This window comes from Panthera onca, chromosome A1 (genome assembly GCF_046562875.1).
Source record: "Panthera onca isolate mPanOnc1 chromosome A1, mPanOnc1 haplotype 2, whole genome shotgun sequence".
Taxonomy (NCBI): Eukaryota; Metazoa; Chordata; class Mammalia; order Carnivora; family Felidae; genus Panthera; species Panthera onca.
This window is the reverse complement of record NC_138339.1, coordinates 189,243,546-189,269,466: the sequence shown is the minus strand read 5'-3', so window position 1 is coordinate 189,269,466 and position 25,921 is coordinate 189,243,546. Positions and strand designations below refer to the sequence as shown.

Genomic DNA, 25,921 nt, shown 5'->3' with positions numbered 1-25,921 from the left:
GACAATGCTTTATTGCTCCTCTATACAGATGTCTAGTGACTTTGAGTCCTAGTCCAGCTCTTTAGCACTCATAGAGGAAATTCACTATTTTAATTTAATTTAGAAGCCTATTGATCTGCCCTTAGTTGGAAGCATAGACTAGCCATATTCAAGTTGCCTACCAAAGTTTTAACCTTGAACACCCTGCTACTCAATCATTTTCAAAACCTTCATTTAGAGGAACAAAATTAATAAATGTGAATATCTAATATTTAAAACCAAATCTAAAGGAATAATATTCCCGTATATATGAGTATCTAATATTCATAGGTATGTGATTGCTTGAAGGAGATGCCATTTATCTCTCAGATATTAAAAGCCTAACCACTGGGGCAAGCCAGGCCATGAGAGAGCTATATTGCATAGTTTTGACTACTCCACACTTGGGTATTAGGACATCAGCCTACCCTTTGAGACCTAATGCATCTTAGTGTTTGGGCAGCTTAGACTTTATAAGTCTTGCATCCAGTAGCTTCCCTGAAGCAGATTCTAAGGAACTATGTTCAGGACTGATTGCCTATGTTCTTTTGCTGGATGTTCTCTAGCTTCTCTTGTAACTAGCATGCCAGGTCTAATGGACACCTGACCATTACTAACTATGCCAGACTTGTCCTTCAGGTCAGTGATGAGATGAAGCGTAACAAGTCAGAAAAATAAATAAATAAAAGAACCAGGAAGGACGTTTTCTGATTTTGAGCTTAGTAGAGAATGTGGTTTTTCCTGAAAAACTGCATGCCTTGTAATATACCTTAAGGGAAATTACCCAGTATCTGATTTGGAGAGGGAGAAAAAAGTAAATGTTGATGGTCTATTGTGTCTTTGATAAAAATAATCTGCTAATTGCTTAAACTTTGCTTTTGTTTTGTTTTATCTCTAAAACTATTATCTTCATAGGTGAAACTCTGTTTAGTGGTCAGGGGGCTTTTTGTTTTTGAAAGCCTTTTGGTACCATCCATGACCAAGTTGGTTTTATTTTAGACTTTTTTTTTTTTTTTTTTTTTTTAGTGAAACTAAAATAACTTTCCCTCTCCCTAATCCCCAGTAACTCAGTTCATTAACTATTAAATCTAATGAAAGTCATTCACAGTTGGTAGCAGAAAACTGTAGATGTTCTACTCATTTACTGGCTTTTTATAATCAAAGAGACTGAAGCATGTTGTTTCCAGTTGTGTATGCAAAAGGTAAATGGTGATGTTTTGCTTTGTTTGAACAGAGTGGTTCCTTCAGTTCCTTTTCTAAAGCTTTCTGTGAGAACAAGTTAGTTCTTCTGGGAATAAAGAATTGCCTGCAGCCATGTGCACTCATCTGTTCTCTACAAATGTGTTTGGTCTTTTTCACACCCAACTTGTGGGTGCTAGGGGTACCCAGTGCGAGTGGACAGGTCAGGCAGGCCTCAGGTAAGAAAGAATTTATAATTAAATGTGTAATTATAATAAAGCTATTACAAAAAGTGTTTTTTTTTACAAAACATCTTTCTCTGTCCTTGCTAATGGAACACAGTCTTCTGCTGGCTCTGTACTCTGAATTGCTCCTTTATAAGTGTTTTTTCTTGGTCTTTGTCACACATTGTCAAAATAGCTTGTTTGTGTGCTGTTTGCATCATAGCTGTAAGATCACATTCCTATGTAGTTCTTGAATTCTTTTGTCAAGAATGTCAACTAACAAGCATTCCTCCATTTTTGCTTTCTTATCTCTCTTATATTTCAACAACTCCTACTAGGAAAATACACCTGAATTCACAGAGCCCCTATTATACAGGCAGCGTCCTGGGTTTGTTGGGTTGGGATCGAAGGGAAATGCTCTTTTCTTTTTAATTTAATTTTAATTTCATTTTTCTTGTCCTTCAATATATATCTCTTGTGGCCATTTCATCTCTAGGTTTTATGGGACCAATATGTGAATGCTAATATTGAATTCTTTTCTAGTATTTTATTTTGACTAAAAATTGTAAAGCTCGTATGCAATTCACCATAATGGAGTTTTACCACGTGGTTAACGTAGCAGGTTTAGACAGAAGGCTTAAGCAGTGGAGATCTGAGTAGGGTAAACAGGCCCACAGTGACCAGTGGGCTGAATGCAAACAGGCTCTTTAGGCAACCCACCTCAAAATATCCATAAGCTCTAGCTGACCAATGGGCTACTTATAACTGGTCGCAGTTACCAAAAAAGGAAAATTCCATATGTTCTCATGCATCGTCACTTCCCCCCTTAACTATGTGTGATTTGCCTATTGTTACACAGGTGGTATTGAATTAAAATTGGGAAAAGTACTCCTATTTGCTACTCTATCCAATCATATAGGATATTGAATTTGTCTATTTACTCCTATAATGATAGTGACTGTTTAAAAAATGTCTGCTGGCATTTGATGTAAATGTTATATTTTGAGGGTTTCAAAATTATTCAGATGCCTTTGTAAGTTGTTAATATTTTTAAGGCATGACAAAAATGCATGTGTGTCTATGTATGTGTATGTATGAAACATGGCATAGTTAAAAATTTTTTTTTATATTTAGTTTTGAGAGAGAGAGAGAGCATGAGCAGGGGAGGGGCAGAGAGAGACGGAGACAGAGGATCCAAAGTAGGCTCTATCAAAGAGCCCAATGCGGGGCTCAAACCCACAAACTGCAAAATCAAGACCTGAGCTGAAGTTGGTGGCTTAACCGACTGAGCCACCCAGGGGCCCCAGCATAATTTTAATAGGTTTAACATTTCCGGAATCATAAATATATAAGATCAGCTACTAGAAGCTACTAATGTATATACTTAAATAACTATTGCCAAGGTCACACACTGTATTAGTTTGCTGGGGCTGTCATAACAAGACTAGGGAGCTTAAACAACACAAATTTATTTTTCTAATAATTCTGAAGGCTTCAAGTCTGAGATCAAGTTAGCGACAGAGTAAGTTTCTTCTCTGGCCTATTGTCTTGACTTGCAGATGGCCACTATCTCCCTGGGTCTTCACATGGCCCTTCCTCTGTGCATGTCTATGACCTAATCTCCTCCTCTTCTTTTTTAGTTTTTAATTTTTAAAAAATTCTAGTATACAATTAATGAACAGTGTTATATTAGTTTCAGGTATACAATATAGTGATCCAACAATTCTGTATATTACTCAGTGCTCATCATAATAAGTGTACTCTTAATTCCTATCACCTATTTTACCCATTGCCCCATCCACCTCCCCTCTGGGAATCATCAGTTTGTTCTCTGTAATTAAGAGTATTTGTTTGTTTGTTTATGTCCTTTTTCTTTGTTCATTTGTTTTGTTTGTTAAATTCCACATATGAATGAAATCATATGGTATTTATTTTTCTCTGACTGACTTATTTTGTTTAGCGTTATATCCTCTAGATCCATCCATATTGTTGCAAATACAAGATTTCATTCTTTTTTATGGGCGAGTAATATTCCATTCATATATACATATCTTATATCTTCTTCATCCATTTTTTTATCAATGGATGCTTGGATTGCTTCCATATCTTGGCTATTATAAATAATGCTGCAATAAGCATAGGCGTGCATATATCCTTTCAAATTAGTGTTTTTGTATTTTTTGAGTAAACAGCCAGTGAAGGAATTACTAGATCATATGGTAATTCTATTTTTCATTTTTTGAGGAACCTCCCTACTGTTTTTCACAGTGGCCGAGCCAGTTTGCATTCCTATGAACAGTGCACAAAGGTTCCTTTGCCCACACTTGTTGTTTCCTGTATTTTTTATTTTAGCCATTCTGACAGGTGTGAGGTGATATCCAATTGTGGTTTTGATTTGCATTTTCCTGATGATTAATGATGCTGAACATCTTTGCTGTGTCTCTGGCTATCTGGATGTCTTCTGCCCATTTTTAACTGGATTATTTGGTATTTTTGATATTGAGTTGTATCAATTCTTCATATTCTCTGCATACTAACTCTTTATCAGATATGTCATTTGCAAATAAATTCTCCCATTCAGTAGATTGTCTTTTAGTTTTGTTGATTGTTTCTTTTGCTTTGCAGAAGCTTTTTATTTTGATGTAGTCCCGATAATTTATTTTTTCTTTTGTTTCCTTTGCCTCAGGAGACATATCTAGAAAAATGTTGTTATAGCCAATGTCAGAGAAATTACTGTCTGTGCTCTCTTCTAGGATTTTTATAGTTTCAGATCTCACATTTAGGTATTTAATCCATTTTGAGTTTTATTTCTGTAAGTGGTCTAGTTTCATTGTTCAGAATGTAGTTGTCCGGTTTTCCTAACACCATTTTTTGAAGAGTCTATGTTTTTCCCCATTGCATATTCTTGCCTTCTTTGTTGAAGATTAGTTGAGCATATAATTGTGGGTTTGTTTCTGAGTTCTCTATTGTGTTCCGTTGGTCTATAGGTCTATTTTTGTGCCAGTACCATACTGCTTTGATTACTACAGCTTTGTAGTATAGTTTGATATCAGGAATTTTGATACCTCCAGTTTTGTTCTTCTTTTTCTTTTTTAAGTTTATTTATTTCCTTTGAGAGAGAGAGTATGTGTGTGAAAGAGCAAGCTGTGGAGGGACAGAGAGAGAATCCCAAGCAGGCTCTGCACTGATAGCAGGAGCCCGATGTGGGGCTTAAACTCATGAACTGAGAAATCATGACCTGAGCCAAAATCAGGAGTTGGACGCTTAACCAACTGAGCCATCCAGGAGCCCTGTTCTTTTTCAAGATTGCTTTGGCTATCCAGGGTCTTTTGTGGTTCCGTATAAATTTTAGGATTATTTGTTCTAGTTCTGTGAAAAATGCTTTTGATATTTTGATAAGGATTGCATTAAATCTGTAGATTGCTTTGGGTAGTATGGGCATTTTAACAATATTGATTTTCCCAATCCATGAATATGGAATATCTTTCCATTTGTTTGTGTCATCTTTCATCAATGGTTTATAGTTTTCAGAGTACAGGTCTTTCATCTCCTTGGTTAAGTTATTCCTAGATTTGGTGCAATTGTAAATGGGATTATTTTCTCAATTTCTCTTTCTGTTGCTTCATTATTAGGATATAAAAATGCAACAGATTTCTGCACATTGATTTTGTATCCTGTGGCTTTACTGAATTCATTTATCAGTTCTAGTAGATTTTTGGTGGAGTCATTAGGGTTTTCTATATATAGTATCATGTCATATGCAACTAGTGAAAACTTTACTTCTTCCTTACCAATTTGGATGCCTTTAATTTCCTTTGTTGTCTGATTGCTGTGGCTAGGACTTCCAGTACCATGTTGAATAAAAGTGGTGATAATGGACATCCTTGTCTTGTTCCTGACTTTAGGGGGAAAAGCTCTCAGTTTTTCACCATTGAGATGATGTTTTTTTGTGGGTTTTTCATGTATAGCCTTTATTATGTGGAGGTTCCCTTTAAACCTATTTTGTTGAGGTTTTTTATCATGAATGGATCTTGTACTTCGTCAAATGCCTTTTCATCATCTATTGAAATGATCATATGGCTTTTTATCCATTCTCTTGTTGATATGATGTATCACATTGATTGATTTTCAAATACTGAATCACCCTTGCATGCCAAAAATAAATCCCACTTGATCGTAGTAAATGATTTTTTTAATGTGTTGTTGGATATGGTGTGCTAATATTTGTTGAGGATTTTTACATCTATGTTCATCAGAGATATCAACCTATAGTTCTCTTTTTTCATAGTGTCTTTAATTCTTTTTTAATGTCTTATTTTTTATTTTTGAGAGAGACAGAATGTGAATGGGGCAGGGACAGAGAGAGAGGGTGACACAAAATGCTCTGAGCTGTCAGCACAGAGCCCAATGTGGGGCTCAAACTCACGAACTGTGAGATCATGACCAGGGCCAAAGTCAGAGGCTTAACTGACTGAGCCACCCAGGCAACCCTGTAGTGTCTCTATCTGGTTTGGTATCAGGATAATGCTGGCATCATAGAATGAATTTGGAAGCTTTCCTTCTACCTCTTCTAGTTTTTGGAACAGTGTGAGAAGATTGTATATTAACTATTCTTTAAATATTCAGTGGAATTCATCTGTGAAGGCATCTAGTCCTGGAGTTTTGTTTGTTAGGAGTTTTTTGATTACTGACTCAACTTCATTACTTGTAATCAGGTCTGTTCAAATTGTCTATTTCTTTCTTATTCAGATTTGGGAGGTTGTATGTTCCCAGAAATTTATCCATTTCTTCTAGGTTGTTTGGTTTGTTGGCCTATAATTTTTCATAATATTCTCTTATAATTCTTCATATTTCTGTGGTGTTGTTATTTGTCCTCTTTCATTTCTGATTTTTGTTTATTTGAGTCCTTTCTCTGTTTGTTTTTGTTTTTGTTTTTTTTCTTTGGGGCTAATGGTGTATCAATTTTGTTGATCTTTTTAAAGAACCAGCTCCTGGTTTTATTGTTCTGTTCCATTGCATTTTTACTTTCTATTTCATTCTACCCTAATCTTTATTATTTCCTTCCTTCTGCTGTCTTTGGGTTTTGTTTGTCTTTCTTTTTCTAGTTCCTTTAGGTGTAGGGTTAGGTTGTTTATTTGAGATTTTTCTTGCTTCTTGAGGTAGACCTGTATTGCTATAAACTTTCATTCTAGAACAGCTTTTGCTGCATCCCAGAGATTTTGGACCATTGTGTTTTCATTTTCATTTGTCTCCATATGTTTTTTGATTTTCTCTCTGATTTCTTGGTTTACCTGTTCATTATTTAGTAGCATGTTATTTAACCTCCATGTATTTGTATTTGTGTTCTTTCCAGATCTTTTTTCATGTGGTTGATTTCTAGTTTCATACCATTGTAGTAGGATTCATGATATGATTTTGATCTTTTAAAAAAATTTTGTTTAATGTTTGTTTGTTTTTAAAAAAGAGTGAGAGAGAGAGCGAGCATAAGCAGGGGAGAGGCAGGGAGAGGGAGATACAGAATCTGAAGCAGGATCCAAGCTCTGAGCTGTCAGCACAGAGCCTGACGTGGGGTTTGAACTCACAAATCATGAGATCATGACCTGAGTGGAAGTTGGATGCTTAACCGACTGAGCCATCCAGGCTGAGCTATACGTACACATATATATGTATACACACACACACACACACACACCACATCTTCTTTATCCATTTATCTGTTGATGGATATTTGTACTCTTTCCATACTTTGGCTATTGTTGATAGCACTGCTATAAACATTGGGGTGCATGTGCCTTTTCAAAATAACACACTTGTATCCTTTGGGTAAATACCTATGGTGCAATTGCTGGGTTGTAGGGTAGTTCTATTTTTATTTTTTTATTATTTTTATTTATTTTTTTAATTTTATTTTTAATTTTTTTAAAATTTATATCCAAATTAGCATATAGTGAAACAATGATTTCAGGAGTAAATTCCTTAATGCCCCTTACCCATTTAGCCCATCCCCCCTCCCACAACCCCTCCAGCAACCCTCACTTTGTTCTCCATATTTATGAGTCTCTTCTGTTTTGTCCCCCTCCCTGTTTTTATATTATTTTTGTTTCCCTTACCTTACGTTCTTTTGTTTTGTATCTTAAAGTCCTCATATGAGTGAAGTCCTATGATTTTTGTCTTTCTCTGACTGACTAATTTCCCACAGCATAATACCCTCCAGTTCCATCCACGTAGTTGCAAATGGCAAGATTTAATTCTTTTTGATTGCCGAACAACACTCCGTTGTATATATATACCACATCTTCTTTATCCATTCATCCATCAATGGACATTTGGGCTCTTTCCATACTTTGGCTATTGTTGAAAGTGCTGCTATAAACATGAGGGTGCACATGTCCCTTCGAAACAGCACACCTGTATCCCTTGGATAAATGCCTAGTAGTGCTATTGCTGGGTTGTAGGGTAGTTCTGTTTTTAGTTTTTGAGGAACCTCCATACTGTTTTCCAGAGTGGCTGCACCAGATTGCATTGCCACCAACAATGCAAAAGAGATCCTCTTTCTCCGCATCCTCGCCAACATCTATTGTTGCCTGAGTTGTTAATGTTAGCCATTCTGACAGGTGTGAGGTGGTATCTCATTGTGGTTTTGATTTGTATTTTCCTGATGATGAGTGATGTTGAGCATTTTTTCATGTGTTGGTTAGCCATCTGGATGTCTTGGAAAAATGTCTATTCATGTCTTTTGCCCATTTCTTCACTGGATTATTTGTTTTTTGGGTGTTGAGTTTGATAAGTTCTTTATAGATTTGGGATACTAACCCTTTATCTGATATGTCATTTGCAAATATCTTCTCCTGTTCTGTCAGTTCCCTTTTAGTTTTGCTGATTGTTTCCTTTGCTGTGCAGAGGCTTTTTATTTTGATGAGGTCCCAGTAGTTGACTTTTGCTTTGGTTTCCCTTGCCTCTGGAGACACGTTGAGTAAGAAGTTGCTGTGGGCAAGATCAAAGAGGTTTTTGCCTGCTTTCTCCTCGAGGATTTTGATAGCTTCCTGTCTTATATTGAAGTCTTTCATCCATTTTGAGTTTATTTTTGTGTATGGTGTAAGAAAGTGGTCCAGGTTCATTCTTCTGCATGTTGCTGTCCAGTTTTCCCAGCACCACTTGCTGAAAAGACTGTCTTTATTCCATTGGATATTCTTTCCTGCTTTGTCAAAGATTAGTTGGCCATATGTTTGTGGGTCCATTTCTGGGTTCTCTATTCTGTTCCATTGATCTGAGTGTCTGTTCCATACTGTCTTGATGATTACAGCTTTGTAGTATAGCTTGAAGTCTGGGATTGTGAGGCCTCCTGCTTTGGTTTTCTTTTTCAAGATTGCTTTGGCTATTTGGGGTCTTTTCTGGTTCCATACAAATTTTAGGATTATTTGTTCTAGCTCTGTGAAGAATGCTGGTGTTACTTTGATAGGGATTGCATTGAGTATGTAGATTTATTTTTTTTGAGGAACCTCCATATTGTTTTCCAGACTGGCTGCACCAGTTTGCATTCCCATCAACAGTGCAAAAGGGTTCCTCTTTCTCTGCATCCTCACCAACATCTGTTGTTGCCTGAGTTGTTAATTTTAGCCATTCTGACAGGTGTGAGGTGGTATCTCATTGTGGTTTTGATCTGTATTTCCGTGATGATGAGTGATGTTGAGCATTTTTTCATGTGTCTATTCGCCTTCTGGATGTCTTCTTTGGAAAAGTGTCTATTCATGTCTCTTGCCTATTTATTCACTGGGTATTTTGTTTTTTGGATGTTGAGTTTGATAAGTTCTTTATAAATTTTGGATACTAACCCTTTATCTGATATGCCATTTGCATATATCTTCTCCCATTCCATCAGTTGTCTTTTAGTTTTGTTGATTGTTTTTTTTACCATTCAGAAGTAAACAGGTCCCTTCGTATGATACTTCAATTCTATTCCTGGGAGACAAACTAAGCCAGCAGCTAATGAGTCTTCTGGTGGATCTGCCCATTTGAAAACACCAAATTTGCTGTAATGAATTTTGTAGTGCTCTTAGGAACTGCTATGCCTAGCATACAGACATTAATGCATCCTTTTTGAGACAAAAACAAGGAAACAAACAAAGAAACAAAACCAAAAAAATCACAATACCGTATTTTGAAAAGCTTATTGTTCTCAAAACAGAATCTGTTCCATAGAAGGAGTGTGACATATTTTAAATGTGAAGTAAACAAAACATGCTACATTACATAGGGTCCTAGTTGGAATATTCTAGAAGAAAGACTTACCTTAAAGCAGAAGTCTAAAAACTGGAGCCAAAATTTAATCCTCTTATGAAAGCAGACAGTGTTCACAGCAATCCTGTCATTGCCTTATCAACAAAGATGAAACTGCTCAAGTTGGTGGGAACCCACTTCGGCTGGTAGTTAAATAAACCTAATTTGGTCCCTCATTATTCTAGTGATACAGGCGGAAATATATGGACCTATATATGAAATATATGAATATGAAATAAATGGATATATACGGAAAAATTCCTGATAAGAATTAGGAATTCTTAGGAATGTCACTCATTAGAAGACAGTGTAATGAAACATCATGTAGAGTCTGATGGAAGAATGGATAGAAGCTCCCTTGAATTTCCAGGTGTAGAAAAGAATCAAGAAATTTCACTTTTAGGTTATTTATCTGTTTGCATAAATATTTGCTGATTTTATGCCTTATACATTTCCCACTATTCTTTACCATTTCAGACGAATTGTGCTACTAGAGAATTTTTAAAATAATTTAGTTTTCAAATCCCAAGTAGTAGCACTAGTAGGGCAAAATGAATGTTTTTACGCAAAGTAGAATGGGGGAATGCTTAGTGATGACAGTTAAAATGCTGTTTTTTTTCCTAACATAGTACTGTTTCAATTGTAAAGTCATTGAATTCAATTATCTATTAACAACATGTGAATTTATTTAATGATAGTGTACAATTTTAGTAGGAGTTACTGGAAGTTTTCTAAGAATGTTGATTCATCTCAAATCACATTGTTTTACAGATGTAGTCTGTTGAGTTTTAACAAAAACCCCACAGCTAATTACAGGTAGGAAATAATTATATCACATGACTATTTTCATTGCTGGTGTTGGTTTTTGTCTTATATCCAGCAAAACTATGTGCTGCTTAGCAACACACTTTCTGTAGTCAAGGAAACATTGTCACACACTTAGAAGAAGAGATAGAAATGAATAATTGAAGGCTATCCTTGAGGTACTGAGAAGATACTTACAGGAGGAAGTAACTGTCCTCTAGTTTAATTAAATTCAAAGCAGTTTCTATCACAGCTTAAATGATTAAGGTCGGAAAAACATTTTTTTGACTTCACTGATGCCTAAATTTGGTTAGAGAGAGATTTTATAGATGGAGATGTCACCTTGAGTTTCAAGGCTCAAATGTGTGTGTGTGTGTGTGTGTGTGTGTGTGTAGGGTTAAAGTCAATTCTAAGATTCTATGCCAGAGAGATAGAGAAGCTTTCTAAAGAGGGTCTTAAGGGAGGTTAAGAGATTTGGAAAGAAGAGAAGCCTGAAGGGCAAAGTTTCTTATTCCCTTACCCATGTGTGTCAGTAATCACATAAAGGGACCCAACAAATATTTGTGGATCTGCCTGCTCTGTCGCAAGCCAGTGGAAGAACATATAAGACAACACTGAGTGTGTTTATTTTTGATTTAAAAATTTTAAAAATTGTTTATTTATTTTTGAGAGAGAGAGACAAAGTACAAGCAGAGGAGGGGCAGAGGGAGAGAGGGTGATACAGAATCTGAAGCAGGCTCCAGGCTCTGAGCTCTCAGCATAGAGCCCTACATGGGGCTTGAGCCCACAAACTGTGAGATCATAACCTGAGCTGAAGTCAAATGCTTGACTGAGCCACCTAGGTGCCTCTGTGTGTGTTCATTTAATCGTGGAGGAGCTTCAAGGAAAGCAACTCAGTTCACATTTTTAAATATTTATTTTGCAGTATTCACTTTAAAGGTGTTTGCTGTTGTTGTTGATCTCAGTTTTAAGTAGTTTTACTATGAAGTACTTGGGTATTTTGTTGTTCTTGTTCTGCTTGAAATTCATAGAATTTCTTACATGTGTGACATGTTGTCTTTTATCAGTTTTGATCATTTCTCAGCCAGTTTCTCTTCATTATTATTTCTGCATCATTCCCCTCCCTTTTCCCTTCTTCTCATCCTCCCTCCCCTTCTCCCCCCACTCCCCCATTCTCTTGGCATTTTTTCTGGGATGCTTATAAATATGTTAGATTTTTTTTATCGTGTCCTATATGTTTATACTCTACTGGTTTTTTTTAACATATTTTTTTCCTCCATGCTTCAGTGGATCCATTCTATTGCCCTTTCTTCCAGTTCCCAATCCTTTCATTTGTTGTGTCTAATTTGTGTTAATCTCATCTACTGAATTTAAAGTTTTTATTATTATACTATCCATTTATAGAGTGTTTATTTAAATTTAATTATTTCTTGAATATTCCAGTTGTCCGGTGAAATCATCCATCCTGCCATGTGTTTCCTTGGATATATTTATGGTAATTTCAAAAACTATATATAATAACCCTAACATCTGGATCACCTGGAGCTCTGCCTCTATTGTCTGTTCTTTCTTTTATTTGCCAGGTATTTGGTCCTCTCCAGGCATGCCTTGGAGTTTTTGATTGAGCACAAGACATTGTGGTGAAAAATTGTAGAAATAATTTGACACTTTCACAGACACTATCTTCTTCTAAGGACGATTCTGCCCCCCCACCCCCCACACCCACTTTTTCTAATTGGCAATTAGATTAAGGGAAGATCACCTCACTCCTACCTGGGGTTTATCTGATTCAAAGACAGGTTTCAGTCCTTGGTAAGGTTTTGTCTATTTTTGGTTCATATTTTTTCTTATCTTATAGTGCTGGATTCTTAATTGAAAGTATAAGAGATTTGCTAGGGATCCCCCTCCTTGTAGGGCCCCAATTTTTCAGTAGTAACACTATTGAAATCCCAGGCAGCCTTTATACACTGCTTTCTGCTTGGTTTCTTAGTCTCTCCTCCTGTGTAGCTCAGAAATCATCAAATTCCTCTGGGGGAAAGTGCTACAGAATGTTGGGTTCATATCAGTGAACTTCCTTTCTCTCTGAGATTCTGGCACTTTAAATATTGACTGCCTTGATAGCTTCCTGATTTCTCCAAAGAAATTTTCTTTTTAAATTTTGTCTAAATTTAGAATTATTGTCATATTCAAGTTAGAATGCAGTAAGTTCTTTACTATTATTGAAATGACCTAATTTTCTTTTATCAGAACAATGAATTTTTCTCTTTATGTTCATGATACTTTTTAGGTTACCGTTTGAAAAAAGCAACTTAACTCAAACATCAGTCCTCCCAGGCTCATTTCTTGGCGCTTTTTGCCACTTTCTATTGCCATCATTTTGTTTCTACCCTAACATTGATTACTTCTTGTATTTTTTTAAGTTCATTTTAAGTTCATCTGCTTCTCTCCAGCCACTTTTTATTTTTCCTTTTAATTTGCTGCCAAATTTTAGTATCTATTGCTGTATAAGAAACCACCTTAAAAGATAGTGGATTAAAGCAATGATTTATTATTTCTCTTATAGGTTGGTTGGCAGTTTTTCTGCTCCATGTAGTGTCTATCAGCTGGGGTCACATGGCTGTAATTAGTTGGTGGTTGGGCTGGGTCTGGAACATCCAAAACGGTCTTACTCACATGTTTGGTGCCTCAGCTGTGGTGGGCTAAGGGGCTAGAGTACCTTGATTCTCTTCCATGTACGTCCATTTCTCCAGCAGTCTAGACTGTATTTCCTAAAGCTTGACAACTGGTTTCCAGACAGAAGTAGATGCTGTCATGTTTCCTAAATTCTGAGCCCAGAACTGTCACATTGTATATTACTTCTTCCACATCCTCCAGGTCAAAATAAGTCACAAGTCCAGGCCAGAACCAAGATGAGGGGAAATAGATTCCCCTTCCTGAAGGGAAAAGGGGCATGCACATAAGAGGAATTGTTGGTGGTCATCTTTAAAAGCAATCTACCATAGTGCATATTTGTATAAAAGCCTATTCCTTTTTCAGTACAATCTACTGATAGTACACTGCTTGTTTGGCTTCTGCCCCAGATTTTTTTCTACCAGCAGCTAAATTCAGTTACTTGCCATCAGTAGGCTCAGGCAAAGCATAAGCACTGGGCTCAGTATCAATTTAAAACAGAAAATTTTACTTGTACCTTTTCTCATTACTTGTCCCAGTTTTAATAATTATATTTGTCTCTTTCTATCTCTCTCCTTTTTGAGCCAAACCTACCCAAGCTCTATTCTTATTACCTCTTTTTATATTTCCTGAACCTCAGTGCTTTCTGGGACTGCAACATCTTGCCTTTCTTGGCCCTCTGCAGGTTATTTTTTTCTTGATTAGATTTCTCTTTGTATCTTCAGAACATTGGCATCTTCTCAGCATTCTCTTCCTAGTATTGTGGAAAATACCTGCCCTGCTTCCAATGGGAGACTCTCTGTTCCAGGTATTGCTCTTACTGTTTTTGATAGAATTAATCTTTATTTCCAAAATTAATTGATAACTCCAGATCTATTTTTATATTTTATTTATTTATTTATTTATTTATTTATTTATTTATTTAGAGACAGAGTGTGAGTGAGGGAGAGAGGCAGAGGGAGAGAGAGAGAGAATCCCAAGCAGGCTCCATGCTCAGCTCAGAGCCCAACCTGGGGCTGGAAACCACGACCTTGGGATCATGACCTGAGATGAAATCAAGAGTTGGGCACTCGACCAACTGAGCCACCCAGGTGCCCTGATTGATTGATTTGTTTTTAAGTAGGCTTCATATCTACTGCAGAGCCCAATGTGGGGCTTGAACTCATGACCCTGAGATCAAGACCTGAGCTGAGATCAAGAGTCAGATGCTCAACCGACTGAGCCACTCAGGTGCCCCTATGATTTTTTTTTTAAACAGCATAAAACATGAATTCCTGGGATACAATGGAGTCCATAGGTTATAAAGGGGCTATGTGTATAGAAAGTTTTACTAATTTTGATAAGTTGCCATTATATCTTTTGAAAGTGAAAATTTGTTCTTGAGTAGAAACAAATTTGGCCAGATTTTCTCAGTTTGGCTATAATATTATGCTACTAGCATATGTGTTTTAATTTGTCACAGTTTTCATAAAATAGAGTAGGTATAGACTTAAAACAAATCTATAATTTATTCCAATAATTAAAAAAAATAATATATTATTCTGTGAAATGCTTAAGATACTGTAAGTCTCACCTAATGTTTAAGTAGCTAAGCAGTTATAAGACCATATTATATAATGTGAAATAAAAAGTAAACATTCACCTGTAAACAATATCACTGAGCACATAAAATTTGTCATAATTTAAAACTTTTCTGGCTAATGAAAAAAGTTTAAAATTAAATAATGCATTTATATTGTACAGGTCTTTGGGAAAAAAGTGTGTCATGATTGTATTACTTTATTGGGTAAAGAAAACATAAATATGTATTTTTTGGGAAGTCAGGACCTCTTTGAAAGAGCTTTGAAACTTTGTTAGGTTTTTAGAATAGAAAAATCCCTGTTGGAACAACAAAGCACTAAGGAGGGGTCTTGGCAGCAAGTAGCTCTTTGATAGTTGGCTCCATTTTAGCCCCTGGAGTGAAGATGTGTTTTTCCAGAATCATATATTAGTTTGTTTGTCAACAATGCTTATCTCTGATAAAGACTAAGTGGAAATTGTCCTTTTAAGATTTATCATGCTTTTCAATGAAACAAAACTCCCATAGCCAAAATGTCACTGATATCTGAGATACCGAATTCTTGTACTCTCTGCTTTGTCTGATTTGCTAGTTGCTCTCTGAAACTTGACGGATTTGAACAATTAAGTCAAGGTGATGAATCACTTGTATTTCTGATTCCATTCCTATTCACTTAAGTGGATGAAAAGTTCATTGTGAAGATGAAAGATTATTTTCAGTAGACTTATGCAAATTATTACCAGTTATTGCTTTGTGTAGTCTCATTAAAAGTAAAACTGAACAAAAAATTGAACTAGGAATTTTCTGGGATAGTCTTCAATCATGTGGGTACTAGCTTTTCTAAAATGCACTCTTGAATTTTAGTTTTGACAATTTCCATCACCGTATCTATAGCGCCACATGCTTTCCCCAAGTTTCAAAACAAATTAAAAAAAATTACTTAACAAATACTATATGAAAACAATGTTTAACAATCTACCACTATTTAGCATAGGAGCTCCAATGGTTGAAGAAAACGGAAGTTTTAAAACAATGATGATTTTGTTAATGGCAAGTCATAATCATGGTCTCCAAAATTTGTTTTAAAATTTATACTTTAAACTGACACAAAATATACATTATCAATGAAGTTAAGTTTTTGGTTTCAACCTAAATTTTGGTTTTCTATTATAATTTTCTTATTGTACTTTTTTTTTTTTTTGGTGGGGGGAAGATTGTTCTAGTATTTTCATTAGCTTCCTTTTCCCTTTCTGATAGAATTCACGTTTATCTTTCATTTTAGGAAATTTTTTTCCACACTACGTCTCATTCATGTTGTCTAATCCTGGCCACATCTATTATTATCCCTTCCATTCCATTCATGCCTCCTTCTTTTATTCACTCTGACCTTCTGGCCTAGAGCTCCTGTGGGTATCTGTGTTTGTAGCAGTTTTTTTTTTTTTTTTTTTTTTTTTTGTAATATTAAGCAGACCTTCTGCTGATTTATCAAAGATTTATTAGCATCTCTTCTGTGCCAATTAGTGTGTTAGATTTTGAAGATAATGATGGTCCCTTTGAGCTCTTTGAAGTTAGGGGTTATGTCTTGTTCATTCTCGTATCTCTCTTGCTTGACACACACCTGACTCATGGCTGACCTTCCATAAAACTGTTATTAAAAGTATCCTGGGGGCCTGGGTGGCTCAGTCAGTTTAAGTGTCTGACTTCAGCTCAGATCATGATCTCATGGTTCATGGGTTCAAGCCCCGTGTCGGTCTCTGTGCTGACAGCTCAGAGACTGGAGCCTGCTTTGGATCCTGTGTCTCCCTCTTTCTGCCCCTCCACCACTTTTGCTTTGTCTCTCTGTCTCTCTCTCTCAAAATAAATAAACTTTAAAAAAATTTAAAAAAAAAAGTATCCTCTGGGGGTGCCTGGATAGCTTAGTCAGTTGAGCGTCCGACTTTAGCTCAGGTCATGATCTCACAGTCTGTGAGTTCAAGCCCCATGTCAGGCTCTGTGCTGACAGCTCAGAGCCTGGAGCCTGCTTTGGATCCTGTGTCTCCCTCTCTGTCTGCCTCTCCCCTGCTCATGCTCTGCCTCTCTCTGTCTCAAAAATAAATAAAAACATTTTAAAAAATTTTAAAAAAGTATCCCCTTTTAAAGTCCATCTGCCTATGAAGTATCCAATCTGTATTGATTCTTTCCTCTTAGTTCCAATAATGTTTATTCAAATTTTGGGGATATTCCATGTACCAGTCAGTAAAATATTGTTCTTAGAGTTTCAAATGAAATTCGCTACTGTGGTAGCAAATTGCCTAAGTATAAAGAACACACACTGCACAAACATTGCTTCAGGTACTTGATTGCTATATTAAGCTTTTTTAAAAAAATTTTTTAATGTTTATTTTTGAGAGAGAGTGCGAGCAGGGGAAGGGCAGAGAGAGGGAGACACAGAATCTGAAGCAGGCTCTAGGCTCTGAGCTGTCAGCCCAGAGCCCGACGCGGGGCTCGAACTCATGAACTGGGAGATCATGACCTGAGCTGAAGCAGGACACCTAACAGACTGAGCCACCCAGGTGCCCCAAGTTGGATTTTAATGCAACATTTGGTTGAACTGCTGACTTTCTGGATAGGATGTCTGTTGTGGATATGTTAGGGAAAAATCTGTTATACGTTGGCCGACAGGACTGATAAGGGAATTTCAGTCCCTGCCTGAAGACTTCCCAGCTGGGTTCTTATTCCCACCCTGCTTGCCTCAGGTGGCAAATTACTACTAATGAGGAATGCAGAAGTAACAGAATATAAATTGTCCCCTTTGTTGATGCTCTGGGCTCAGACCTCTGGAGAATGATCTCCTCTGAGCCCACCCGTATAAAATAAACCTCCTGCCTTCCATGATCTCTGAGTGCCGCTTGGTTCTTCTGCTGGGTGATCCAGACTAGTTTCTGTAACAGATAAAGCAATCTGTGCAGCACTAGCTTCATGAAGCTACACCTGAAACATACCTTTTGTTTTGTGACTCAGAGACCAAGTTTGAGAAATATAGAACGTAAAATGAAATTAGGTTGTGTATTTAAAAATCATACAGTATAATTATTTATATTCATATCACAAGAGAATACTATGTGGCAAGATATGTAACATCAAGACAATTGTGAAATTAATTTGATTATTTCTGAGTAAAATAATATTTTTAAACTTCAGAAATGCATTCCAGAAAAATACAATAAATATTTCCTGACCCTTCTTCTGTCAGTAATCAAAATGAAATTGAACTGGGGTGACAGGTTCACATTCAGTTATTCACTTCCTGACCTTACGAACTTGGCTTAATAGAGTTTCTTTTTGGTCACACTAGTTCCCAGAACTATGAAACTATCAAATTTATACTTGAAAAGCCAATTTGTATATTGTATGGTGTTGGGTTACAGTCCTTCCGAAATCTCTAAAATCTCATTCTTTGTTTCACCCAACTTTCTTGTGAAGAGTGAGTATTCATGCTAACTTTAATAACCCTCATTTGTTTTTCTGGATAATGCATGATTTAATCTTCATGCTTTGCAGAACTTTGCCTTTTTCAAGATCAGACTTGCTCGATGCCATTCCTTCCTTCCATTGTTTTATTTGTGAGGAAATTACCCCTTTCAAGGGCAAAGGAGTTGATAAAAGATAACTCACAGAAAAGTTTGTATTAGGTTGTTTACCAAAAGAGGATATGAGAGGAGTCTACATCCACAGTAAGCCTTAAGAAACTGAGAAGAGAAAGGAAGGAAAGGGAAATCTAACAAGCTAAGAAACAAAGACTTGGAATTTGACATTAAAAATACATACCTTATCTATCCATTCCTGACATATTCATCATAATTTCTATCAAACTTCATGATCCATAGAATTTCATATGAACTCAAAATATTATTAATTTTGACTTCCATTGAAAATAAATTTTGTCAACCACCTTCTTATTAAAATGTTTTAGAACTAAACCCATAACAATTACATCTACAAAAATGTCATTAGATTTTCTAAAAGAACACCAATCTACTTAGAAGTATGAGCTCAACTTTTTAATGCATGTGTTTACATAGTTGCTTTTTTTCCCCCTACAGGCAGCATGATGTACTGGAAAGAATATGAGATTCTGGGATTAGGAGAACTGGGCATGAGTCCCAGACTCTGCGCTACCAGCTGTATGACCTTGGGGAAGTCACTTCATCCATCGGAGTCTTGTTTTTCTTGCCTGTCAAATGAAAAATAAAAGACCCCAAACTTTCAGGTTGAGTATGTAGATCAAATGAGTAATATATGTGAAAATGCTTTGTTAGTTGTAAACCATCATACAAATGATACTTACTTTTATTTCAGATGAACTCAAATATTGCTCTAAATTGGTAAGACACAAACAAAACAAATGACTGTTAATGTACATAGTAGCCTTGGTTCTATCTAAAAAATTTTTCTTTAGAAAACTAGGCTTTTAATTAGCAAATTGTCAATGGCTCTAGACTCTTTCAAAAAAGAGTCATTATATATTTGAATCATTCAATTAGGAAAAAAAATATAATCCTCCTTTAAGAGAACCTTCTTGACACTGAATCATTTACTCTAAGCTCAAGTTTGATCTTATCCTGACATTCTCCAAGCTTGTCCTTTGGAGAAGCCCCTTTAAGCTGTGGATTGTATAAGTGAGGAAGATGTATAAATGAGAGCACATGTACACAGGTAAAACTTACTCATGAGACAGTGGACACAGTGCCAAGGATCCACTCTACTTTTAGGGGTCCACAAAAATGGTTTACTTTATTTTGTAACTGGAAGAAAGAAATGAACTTTTAGGTCAAATAAATGTTTTAGTGTATAATATTAATACCTTCATCTTTATGCCAATGAGTCATAAATATAATTTTTTAAGTTTAATTATTTATTTTGAGAGAGAGAGAGAAAGCACACACTAACTGGGGAGGGGCAGGGCGAGAGAGGGAGGGAGAGAGAGGGAGGGAGAGAGAGAGAATCCCAAGCAGGCTCTGCACCGTCAGTGTGGAGCCCAATGCAGGGCTCAAACTCATGAATGGTGAGATCATGATCTGAGCCGAAATCAAGAGTCTGACGAACTGATTGAGACACCCAGGCACCCCCAGAAATAAAATTTTTGTATTCGTTGTAGCTCTGGATAACTTAAGATGAATTCTTTGAGGAATCCAGTTATCTACTGTTCAAGGCACACCAGGACACTGTTCCAACAGAGGTGATGTTGCCAGGAATCACAGATGTGGAGTGATTAGTTCTAATCTGCAAAATAGGGAAGGCTTTGCAGTGTTGATATTTAAATCAGTATTTCGGGGGATAAATATGCTTTCTATAGGTGAATGTGGAAAGGGCATTTCTGAGAGAAAAAGCAGCATGAACCAAAGGATGAGGCTGTGGAGAGAGAGCACTGGAACTTGGCATTAGTCAATAACTGACAATGTCCTATTCAATATAAAGTCATGAGGGGAAAGTCCACTACTTACATGGCCGAACCTTACTGAGCCAGTGTTTGTCCATTATTTTTCATTGAAATATTTTACAGCTAAACTCAAAAAATTACATGAACACCAAATGAGTAAGCAGTTGGTTGTTCAAAGAGCTAGTGAGCTTAGATAGAATTAATAAGGATATTGTGTCAATAATAAGGCAAAGCATCTTATGTAATAGTTGTTCTCTGACTGCAAGCAATAAACATGTTTTCTGGGGCGCCTGGGTGGCTCAGTCGGTTAAGCGGCCGCCTTCAGCTCAGGTCATGATCTCGCGGTCTGTGAGTTCAAGCCCCGCGTCGGGCACTGTGCTGACAGCTCAGAGCCTGGAGCCTGTTTCAGATTCTGTGTCTCCCTCTCTCTGACCCTCCCCCGTTCATGCTCTGTCTCTCTCTGTCTCAAAAATAAATAAACGTTAAAAAAATTAAAAAAAAAAATTAAAAAAAAAATAAAAATGTTTTCTGCTAATTCAGACAGAAAAGGAACAAAAGGAGAAAAGAAAAATGGAAGCCAGCCTTGCTAACAAAAATGATATTCTTTTCAAAGTCAGAGTGTTTTTCTTCTTCCCCACAGCTGAACCATGTAATAATCTCCACCTAGAAGTTCAGTTTAACCCGAGACCATTGGACCAATTCCATCCTTTGTCAGGACCTCTAGGTCAATACTCAGGTTATCCAGTACCAAATATGCAAACATCTGATTCGTCCTCAGTCTTTCTAGCAAACTTGTACCTTGCTACAAGACTGATAAGGATTATGTGGGTGAATTCTGGAAATTGTCCTCTCTCCTTTTACATTATAGCCTCTTTCCTGTTATCAATCTCTCTGTTCCTCATCAACCATGTCTCTGCTCCTTATCTCCAAAGACCTATGAGCAGAGCTGACATTCATGCTCTACACTGTGCATTGAAATGCTTATTTACACTGATAGCTGTTCTGATGTATTGAGGCATCCTTTCGTTGGGCCATGGCATCTGTTTTGACTAGTTGGTATCTGTATATACCAGTGGTTAGATGTGTTCCATGTCATTCCTGCCCATAATCAACATTTAATGTGATATCTGCAATCATCATTGGAAAATCAGTATGAAGATAATAAATGTAGGTCTTTTGTGTGGTAAAACATTAGTTTTCCTCTTACTTTAGCGATCAGTCTGGAATTTTTTGTCCACTAGAAAATGTTATTTTCAGAATTGGACTCCTTCTATTATTTGATAGGTAACCATACATGATTCTAATCTGAACTGTTGACTGATGAGACTTTCAGTACATACATGCCAAATGTGCTCAGAGTCCAGATATTAGGGATGAAAGGATATATGGGTCACAGACTGTGTCTGCAAAGAACTCAATATGTGGGGCTTCTCTTCCGGATCTGCCACTTATTACTTTATTCATTGAGTTTTAAATTTGTTAAATTTAAAATTATGGTAGATTACTTATTGGCTTTTTGAAATGTAGGTATTAATTAGATTTAGAAGTATATTTGAGGGTATCACAATAAGCTTGAAAGGTAATTGGGTAGACCCTCAGAAAAAACCATCCAAGTAATCTCCTCAATGCTTATCCATCCATCCATCCATCCATCCATCCATCCATCCATCCATCCTTCTGATATCTTTTTGGATTCATTCATCTGCGAGGAAATGTGCTTGCAAATAGAAAGACTCCCAAGAAGCTTACAGATTGGTGTAAAAATAAACATACAAATAATTATAATGCCACTATGGAGATAAATTCACAGCTGGAGATGCTCACACAAATTCCAAGGAGTATAGTGAAAACAGTCCTAGAATCTGGAGGATTGTAAATCTGGATTTGAATTCTGGCTCTACTCTTATTAAAGTTATGGCTTTGAGTGAATTATTTAAATCTCTATGTCCCAAGTCTCCTCATCTATTACATGTGCACAATGTCACTTACCTGATACATAATAGGTACTCATCATGTTAGTTACCTTCTCTGTCTTGCCCCCTCTTTCATTCATCCAAACTTTGGCTTCCTTATCTCAAAAATAAAAGGCTTTAATTTGATATCTGAAATCTTTAAGAATCTAAAGTTCAGTGATTTAGGAATAATCCCCTCATCTTGGAAGAGATGCATTCATTACTTATGGTCAAATATACTTTTGTATTATAAACATAGTACAACATTATGAAGAGCATTGATGAGTCTCAAACACACCAGGCTCTTTCTTACCTTCAGGACTTGGCACATCCTGTTCCTCTTACTTGAAGATGTCTTCCCCAGTGCTTTCCCTATGCTTACCTGGGTAACTCCTGCTCATCCTCCAGTTTACATACTATAAGTCACTTCCCCAAAGATAATTTCCACAGGTGATTTCCAAGGGGGCGGATCTGTGAATTGTCTTTGGACTCTACTCATCCTTTCAAAATAGCCACCATACTACAGCAATTAGAGATCTAAATGTAGATCTCTAATATAAGATCCACTTACATGCAAAAGACAAAATTAGAGATCTCTAATCTTCTAGTGTGTTTTCCTTTAAAAAGGAAGCGAGGATGACTCTTGTTTCTATAGACCCTTCTGGGAATAAGTTTATGGTTTATTGAAAGAGGGCTTATTTATATCTCATCCTCTCAATACAAAACATGGATATAATTATTGATGGCTACCATATACAAATCATTTATTACATGCAGGCACTGTTCCAGGCACCATGTATGTATTATTTCATTTACTTATATCAACTTTAAGAAATAGGTTTATGGGTAAAATAGGTTTACAAATGAAGAAACAGCAACTTAAGGAGTTTAAATACACTGTGTTTCCTAAATGTCAAGGTACCATAGTTCATAAAAATAAAATGAGGAAAAACAAAAGAACATCCAAACCTCAAAACACTACACCAAAATGCTATTAATTTAACAGTAGCTTTTCAGGGAGAGAAGGAAATGTGCCTTACACAAATTCTAAGATGATCATCTTGTCATATACATTTAGATTGGAGAGTGGCAGAGGCTGGTTTGAACTCGGGAGTGTATAGTTTCAGAACTAATATATTTACCATTATCCTATGCCCTTCAGATTCAGGAAATCAGCCCTAAAGTACCACAATACTTGTGAAAGCCTCATGAGATAAATAAAAAATTTATTGGAAATTGTGAAAATAAGTCAGGGGAGAATAGAAATGCAAAACAAAACAAAACAACCACCTATTAAATTCAAACTCACCAATAATATTAGATTTACAAACTTTAAAAGTAGAAAATAGAGAATATTTATTATGTACCAGTCACTTTATATTGATCTCATTTAACACTCATAGCAATTATAAAATAAACATTATTATGACCCATATTTAACAAATGAGAAACTTGGGAATAGAATCTGCCCAGTTTGTATACTAAAAAATTGTGGAGTTTGTGTTAGACTTATCCCGGAAATTGTGAAATTGGTAGGAGATTCTACAATTTCCTGGATCACAGGGATGCAACAGTGTATTCTGAATAATTGAATAAAATTAGTCAAGGGAAATATTTGTTGTTGGAACAGGTTTTAACATGGGGGTACCTGGTTTGTTGTGTAAGTGAGATCCTTTTTCAACTATTTCTGCTGGATCTTAATTTTTTCAGTTTCAGGTTTGACAGTCATGGTAATTTTAGGAACATGTCCACACAAGAGGCTGAAAGTAACTGTGTATTGTAATCTTTGGTTACTTGTCTTCATGTACCTAGATTGAAAGATCCTTATGGTCGGGTGCTATGGTTTTTGTATCAGTGGCTGGCACAACCAAGGGGCTCAATAACGACTTGTTGAATGAATGAAGCATGAAGAAATTGAGCACTAGCAATTTTAGATCGAAACCAAGAAAAGGTGTATCATGAAAAATGTCTTTTTTCATTCTACCACAGCCAGCCTCTTCAGGGCCTTTTATAAATTAGAAAAAGTGCTCTCCTGAGGTGTATAAATTAGGACTTAGGACAAGGAACCCACTGGGTAGATGTGCTCTCCCTGACTTGACCTAGCCCTGCAAAGAGATTCTTCCAGAGAGCAGTGGAGTCCAACTAGGCAAACAGCTTAGATTTCCAAGCCCACTTGCTCCCTTAGTCAGGGTTTACCTCACCATTCCCTTGATTTGGGGGGTGTGGTGGGGGTAGGGCAAGTGTCTTTTTGTCTTTCTTAATCAAGAAAACACTAGTCTGCCTAGTTTGAAAAGATGTAAAATGATTGCATTCTATTGATTTATACCTTATTAAATCTCCATGTCAGTCTTTATTATTCAAAGAAAGTGCATTAGCTAGATTAGTTCCTTCTCTCCTTATACTATAATCTAGAAGCAATTTTTATAGGATATTTTCAGATTTTGTAAACCAATAATATTGAGCCCTGAAACTGTGTATTTTAGTATTGGAACATTTTTTGAATTTTCTACTGATTTGCTTGTGACATTTTTCATATTTTGTTTTAGGTGAGCCACTAGAAAAAAATAGCTAAGACCAGTGTCTAAAAACATGAAATTATTTTTTCTCTTTCTGATGTATGTACACACACACACACACACACACACACACACACATACACACAGCTTTTTTTCTGTGCTAAGTGGGAATTTAGGGGCAACCTGATTCATAGCAAGAGACACAGGAATTCTGTTGGGATCAGTGGCTCTCTGAACAGCTCTGATTAATTGCAAATGATCATTGTAGTAATAGTTTATTAAGAGGAGTTTATTAAAACTTAAATCTTAAAACTTCAATTCATGTCACTTAGGCACACACTTCAAAAATTAAGAAATTAAAGCCAACATTCCTTTCTTGACCAATGGAAAGGCCAATTAAAAACCTCTTTTGCTTTGATTATAGCTCTGATATAATGTGCCTTTTAAGAATATTTGTATTTATTTTTAATAAGGACATACGGGGAGTACATACGGGGAGTAGAGAATGCTTCAATTCAGCCTGTGAATCCTCAGGTTAGAACAATGGTTTCCAGTCCCCTAATGCACTTGGAAATGTAGTCTCTGTGGATGGATCTCAGTATCTGTTGTAGCTCCCATTAATCCTCATCTTTCTGTTTTTTAAGTAGCCTCCATGCCCAACTTGGGGCTTGAACTCAGGACCCTGAGATTGAGAGTCACACGCTCTACTGACAGAGCCAGCCAGGCACCCCCTTCATCTTTTCTTTTATATTCAAGTTTGCCATTGTATTAAGCTGAAGCAACAAAGTGGAAGGAATTCTTATGATGGAGAAAAGAACTTATACCTTCAGTAGCTCTAAGGGTGACTGACTCTTTTGTGTGAGCAGTGTCCCTGAATAGGAGCAGGCTCTGCTGTCTCCATCAGTAAACAGGTGCGAGGACAGCTGTGTCAGGAGACCCCTTGTGAACACTAGGGAAATACATAACAAAGTGTTTGGAAGAAGGCTAAACTTAGTGGAGGACTGCTCATGCTTAGTAATATTTATTGACCCCTGCCTTATTAGAAACATTAATTTGTAGCACCTTTAAAATGATGTGGTTTCCTGATATCAAGCCATTTTCTTTTCTGGTTCATATTGGTTTTACTATTGCCTTTACTGGTAAGTAGATAGAACCCTGGGTTGACCTCCAGGTGTAGCAAGAATAGAGAACAGAGGATTTGGGTCATCTGGAAAACAGTATTGAGCGTTTAAAGGGTAAGGGCTCAGTTAGTTAGGCATCCAACTCTTGATTTTGACTCAGGTCATGATCTCACAGATTATGAT

The 25,921-nt window shown here is 36.5% G+C and overlaps 1 protein-coding gene across 1 annotated transcript; it reads left to right on the top strand.

Moving 5' to 3' along the window:
• Positions 1–1,270: 1,270 nt before the first annotated feature.
• On the top strand, positions 1,271–18,976 carry LOC144612875 (uncharacterized). The gene is made up of 3 exons (XM_078432635.1): positions 1,271–1,436; positions 13,898–13,980; positions 18,813–18,976. Exons 1-3 carry the CDS (start codon positions 1,333–1,335, stop codon positions 18,959–18,961), a joined length of 336 nt encoding a protein of 111 aa, XP_078288761.1. The 5' UTR covers positions 1,271–1,332; the 3' UTR covers positions 18,962–18,976.
• Positions 18,977–25,921: the final 6,945 nt, after the last annotated feature.